The sequence below is a fragment of the Pygocentrus nattereri genome, chromosome 19 (assembly GCF_015220715.1).
Source record: "Pygocentrus nattereri isolate fPygNat1 chromosome 19, fPygNat1.pri, whole genome shotgun sequence".
NCBI classification, from domain to species: Eukaryota; Metazoa; Chordata; class Actinopteri; order Characiformes; family Serrasalmidae; genus Pygocentrus; species Pygocentrus nattereri.
Genome location: NC_051229.1, coordinates 13,074,006 through 13,080,005, shown reverse-complemented (window position 1 = coordinate 13,080,005; position 6,000 = coordinate 13,074,006). Strand labels below are relative to the sequence as shown.

At 38.6% G+C, this 6,000-nt stretch overlaps 2 protein-coding genes and 1 pseudogene across 2 annotated transcripts in view; 1 reads left to right on the top strand and 2 right to left on the bottom strand.

Moving 5' to 3' along the window:
* Positions 1-6,000, top strand: part of LOC108415014 — a 610,134-nt pseudogene that overhangs the window by 526,138 nt on the left and 77,996 nt on the right.
* LOC108416589 (polymeric immunoglobulin receptor-like) overlaps positions 1-6,000 on the bottom strand; it is a 900,619-nt gene that overhangs the window by 882,493 nt on the left and 12,126 nt on the right. The window lies entirely within an intron of this gene.
* Positions 1-6,000, bottom strand: part of LOC119261605 (polymeric immunoglobulin receptor-like) — a 541,692-nt gene that overhangs the window by 533,703 nt on the left and 1,989 nt on the right. Inside the window, exon 3 of the mRNA XM_037531138.1 lies at positions 4,742-5,050. Coding sequence (XP_037387035.1) covers positions 4,742-5,050 — 309 coding nt within the window. The remainder of the gene's footprint in view (positions 1-4,741; positions 5,051-6,000) is intronic.

The window sequence follows — 6,000 nt, the reverse complement described above, 5'->3', positions numbered from 1 at the left end:
AAAGTGTGAATCAAGAGGAAGTAAAAACCTTAAGCTAAAGTCTTAGAACAAAACCATTTTCATCATAATTATATGATATATAGTACAAATTCATTGTAAGATGTCTTGCATTGCAGAATCTTCATTGTAAGAGACCTGGCCAGAAACCCCCACTCCTTACACCTGAAATCAGAACACACAAAAGAAAAAAACAAATGAAATGTACACAATTTTCACCTGACCCCAAAAGTGCTTAAAGGCAAAAATGTGTTTGGTGTCTGAGGTTTGCTTCTTAATTTTCAAGTTTAATGATTTTTAACTGCATATTTAAAACATTCCTCTTTTCATCTGCTCATGATTGAGCTCTAAACATCTATTTTTACTGCACATTAGCCTTAATAAGATCATTTCAAAAACATTTAAGCCTTTTCATATTAACTTTGTTAAAAGTTATATTCTTATTTTTATGTACTTTGTACTTCCTTTTAATTCCCCATTTAATGATTTTAAGCAACTTTGTATTTTTATTGATTTCCACTCTTAAGCACTTAAGCACTAAGCAATAAGTATATTGAATTGCCTTTGTGTATGAAATGTGCTTATATAAATAAGCTTGTCTTGTCTTGCCTTGCTCATGTCACCCAAGTAGTTTTTGGGACACCAAACACTGATTGGCCAATCAACAACATTTGGGGTATCATTGATTTTTCAGTGAACTATTCATTTGAATAACAGTCCATTATAGACCATTTCACAGATGTATTTTGCTCTCTAACCTCTCACTCCAAAACCACAGAGCTGTAGATCACTTCATCATCTCTGACTGCCTGAGAGAGCTGGAAAATAGGACAGGGTTAGAAATAATGGAGGATCTCTCACTCCTACCACCCTGAGTGCTCTTTCACCAGCTAAACTAAATGCTTAATAAGGTTGAGGTCAAAGCTACATTTTTCTCATAAACACTTACAGCTTTCAACCAGCTAATGTCCACTCAATTTACTGTGAAGTGGTCAAAACAGTGAACTGCTACTGGTGAAAAAGGCTGTATTTTTACTTACAGTTTTCTTTTTGGTTGTTGTGGTTACGCTGCTGTAGATGACGTCATTTTCACGATCCAATGCAGATGAAGACTGTGGACACAATATACTCAGTAACTTAATCTCTTAATGTTTCAGTAATCAAATACCGTTTGCATGCAGCTGTAGTTTAGGCAGTGCAATGTGTTTAATAAAAGCATGTGTCCGATCACCACAGAGACTATTTCTGCCCAATGAAGACGACATAAGTGGGGTATAATCTGACAGCTGAGATGTACAAAGAAGAGGAACAACACCTAAACCTAATCATCATAGGCTAATTACTGCCATAGCAGGCGAGAAAATGTTTATGGACCATTTATGTTTTACCTTTGATGCCAAAGGCCATTGTAGCTTTTGTGCTAAAAAATGTGGCTATGAAAATGAGTCGAAGAAGAGGAAAACAAATCAATTTAATAAATATCAATTCAGCATTTGATTGAGAGGCTTGTGATCAATGTAGGCCTACCCATGTCTACACCCCTGATATTGACTTGTGTGTGAAAAATAAAGCCTTACCTTTTTATTTTTAAAAGTCACAGCACTGTATATCACTGGGCTTTCAGTCGTAGATGCCTGCTTTACACAAACAAATGTGATTTTACACAAAACTAGTTCATCAAAAAGGAACCATAAAAGTATTATATTCATTTTCTACTGCAGCACAAGCAAAACTGCACCAGGACCACAATACTGACTGTGTGTACTGCAGTGTTACTGACCCTCCGTGTTTGATTTCCATCTGTGACAGTGAGATATTAATGAATTAATAAATATTAATGAATTAGTTGTCTTATTGTACTTATGTAGTAAGACAACATTCATGATCCACAGCATAACACAATAGCAACAGTTGTTATTAGTTGTTAATACTGTCCTCATAATAGCAAACATTTTAAAAGCATGCTAATAAAAAGACCTGTATGAAAATAGGAGATGGTGAATACTTACTACACTTTTTTGTCAAGATCCAGGTTATAATGGTGGCCAATATCAGCAGCAGCCCTAAGCCTACAGCCAGTAGAACCCAGATGAGCATGGTATTTCTATTGCTGCAATGAATGATGATATTTTTCCTTGAAAACCTTACATTTAACCTAAGACTTTTAAAGTACACATGCTGTCAAATAAAATGTTTTAGTATCTAAAGTACAGAATGAATAAAAGTTCAGCCCATCAGTATTTCACCATCATTCATCATGTGTGAATTACTTCTATTGCTTTCTTTCACTCGAGTCACTAACATTCTCATAAGTTGTTAATGCAGACGAGTCAGCTGTTCTGCAGACATAAAAACTAATAATAATAATAACATACAACAAGAGCAGGTGTCTACAAACTTTGGGACATACTGTGTAGCATATATGTCAATTAGGATTACTTACATTGCTGTGTTCACTAAAGAGAGACACATCCGGGTCCATGTACTTTGAATTTTCTTTCAATCTTCTTCTCCTTCTTCTTCTTCTTTTGGCTGCTCCCTTTAGGGTCGGCCACAGCGGATCATCTGCCTTCCCATCTTGCCCTATCCACTGCCTCCTCTACTTTTACACCAACCATCTCCATGTCCACCTTCACTACATCCATAAACCTTCTCTGAGGTCTACTCTTCTCCTTCTGCCCGCAGCTCCATCTCCAACATTCTTTGCCAATATATCCACTATTCCTCCTCAACACATGTCCAAACCATCTCAACCTGGCCTCTCTGGCTTTATCTCCAAACTGCTCCACCTTCACTGTCCTCTGATCTGCTCATTTCTAATCTTGTCCATCCTTGTCACTCCCAACGAAAATCTCAGCATCTTCATCTCCGCCACCTCCAGCTCAGCCTCCTGTCTTTTAGACAGAGCCACAGTCTCCAAGCCATACATCATAGCAGGACACACTACTGTCTTCTAAACCTTCCCTTTCACTCTTGCTGCTATCCTTCTGTCAACATCAGCCCTGACATCCGTCTCCAACCACCTCCATCCTGCCTGCCAACCCTCGTCTTCACCTCTTTTCTACACTGTCCATTGCTCTGGATGGTTGACCCAAGATATTTGAAGTCATTAATGTGTTTTATTAGTATCTTATTAAAGCACACCTGTTTTTTCAGTGTGCAATAAAAAAGGGTCAGTTCATTTGTTTTTACTTACTTATCTTGGTTCTTCTCATTGTTGCTTGTGTCATGGACCTTCTTAGAAGCTGCAGGAGGGCCAGTTCTGCTGCAAAAAGCAAAGAGCAAAACATGCTATGCTGACGGTGTGAAAGTACAGCTATTTTAACAGAGTAACACCACTTACTGGACTGTGCAAATGAAATGTCTTGCAGAATGGAGACACTGTAAAGTGTCAGACAGCAGTTCTAATTACTGAATTCAGCTACTTTAAAGTTCAACCCATTACTGACACAACACTTCTAAGATGAACTTTTACTTAAGAGCCAAATAAAATGCAATACCCCATTTCAGAGTTTTGGCATTACTATTTGGACTTTGAGTTAGCAGAGTTAACAATCTGTCCTGTACACACTAAATTTCAATTCCTTTTTAAGACCTCAGCAGCATGTCATTTGTAACAAGTCTCCAGCATGCTCACATTTTACATGGCCACGCTTACATGGAGGATGGTAGAAGTTTAAAGTGGAAACACCCGGTGCTGCAGATATTACACCGTTTAAGGTTACTATTTAAAACAGTTCAACACTGCAGACATTTAAGCCACTGTGTTTAACTTCTGGAAACATTTCTAACTGATGCAGGTTGTGAATAATGTCTGTCTATGACAAAGGAGTAAAAAGAGCACAAAGAACAGAAAAGGATGCAAACTGAATCAAGCTTACTGTACTGGACATCCACACATTAAATACCTTATTTAATACATTTTTAGACATTGATCGCCTGAAATTTTTAACATCTATTTTAAGATTTACATGACGCCCTGTGATGGACTGGCAGCTTTACAGGGTGTTTCCTGCCTTCTGCTCAATGATCGCTGGGATATACAGCTTAGGAAGTGTGTGTGTGAATTTACATGACTTTTTAGGAATCTGCTGGAGCCGTAAAATCCACATCATTAATTCACTATTCTCGTTAATGTAATGTTGATTTTGCATGTGAGACCTAATCATCAAGCTGGATCTTATTGTTGAGTATCTGTATGAGACGTTAATGAATAAAGACGTATGTCTTGGTTCAAAAAACTCAATAAACACCAAATCCAACCTGATGCCTCTGACTATTATTATTTCAGAGGTTTACAGGGTGCTTGTGTCATGTTCTTTCTCAGAAGCTGTAACTGTGAGGGGGTCAGTTGTTCTTCAAAAAAGCAAAGAGCAAAAACATGTTATATCGAGGTGTGAAAGCACAGCAGTTTTTTAACACTTACATTAACATTACACAAAGTAGATCATCAATACTTACAGCTCTGCTGTTGTTCTTTCTGTATTTTTGTTCACAGTTGTAGAACCTAGAAGGAAAAAATAAACATATTCATTCTTTCTATTCTGTGGTTTCATGAATTTTAAGGTTCTTTTTGTGATCAGACCTGAAGTGGTTTCACTGATGCTGGTTTCCTCAGTGGCACAAACTGTAGGTCACAGCTGTTGTTGCTGTGGAAATGAGATATAAAGTGGTGTGAGTGGAACAACATTATAGCTTGATGATCAGCAGGTATGAACAGTATTTCTGATACATGTGATCTTACTTGAAGGTCTTTCAGTGACAGTGAGGTGAACAGTAACTCCCACATCTCCTGCACTGAACCAGTACCAGCCAGCATCACTCTTCTGCAGACCCCTCATCTCCACCCTGACAGATCCTTTTCCATAGTCAGTGACCAGCACTGCTGAATTCTGGGATGTGGTAGTCCTCCCCACTGTGAAGCATGTCCAGTCTTTAAATCTGCACCAATTCTTCTGTTTATTCTGATATTCAGCACTGATGAGACACTGGACACTGACACTACCCCCTTCCTGACCACTCACTGTGCTGTTTATCACTGACACAGCAGGATCTGAATAAAGAGGCAGAGAATGAGTGGTGTAAATACATTCTTCATCATAAATGACACTTTATAAGCTTTAAGTTGTAATCAGGGATGGGGGAGTAGCTAAGTAGTGTGCTACTTTTTGTAGCTAACTACAAATATTAATAGCTAGTAGCTGTAGCTGCTACAATTTATGAACGTAGCTAGTAGCTGTAGCGCCTACAAATTTTTGTGTAGCTATAGCGAAATTTTTCCCTATAATTTAGCTTCAGATAGTCCGGGAAAAAAGACCAACGAAACGTGGTTGTTCACTGGGCTGGTGGCGACTGTGCAATCCTAACTGAGCCGAACAGCTCAAGCATGATCAAGCTGATCACCCCTTAGTAGTAGGCTTAGCTCAGGGGTCGAAACTTAAATGTTAAGAAGAGCCGTTTTGTCCTTCAACAAAAATCAAACCACCTTGGGAGGCACAACATTTTCTGTCTATTTTGGCTGTAACGATATCTCAATATGTGCTGATGTTGTAGTACAGGCTGAAAATATAAACTCAGACTTACTTTGCTCTGCTTTATTTTCAGTTCAGCTGTAGCCGCTTTTCTTGCATCTCGGGAAAACTTCTCTGCGAATTTCTTGTAAAATATCTCTCAATGTTTGACTTTCATGAGGTTGAAGGTCGCTTCTCATGCTCCAGCTTCTCATTCGAACGAGAAGCAAAAGAGAAGCTGACTTAAGTTTTGCGAGTTTCTGCTGATTAAACGTGTCAGTGACAGTAATTCAGACCAGTGCGACACACACTCACACACCACCACCACAGTGTTACTGCAGTGCTGAGAATGATCCACCACCCAGATAGTAACTGTTCTCCATGGGGGTCCTGACCACTGAAGAACAGGGTAAAAGGGCTAACAAAGTCTGCAGAGAAACCGATAAACTACAGTCTGTAACTGTAGAACTACAAAGTGCACCTATATAGTAAG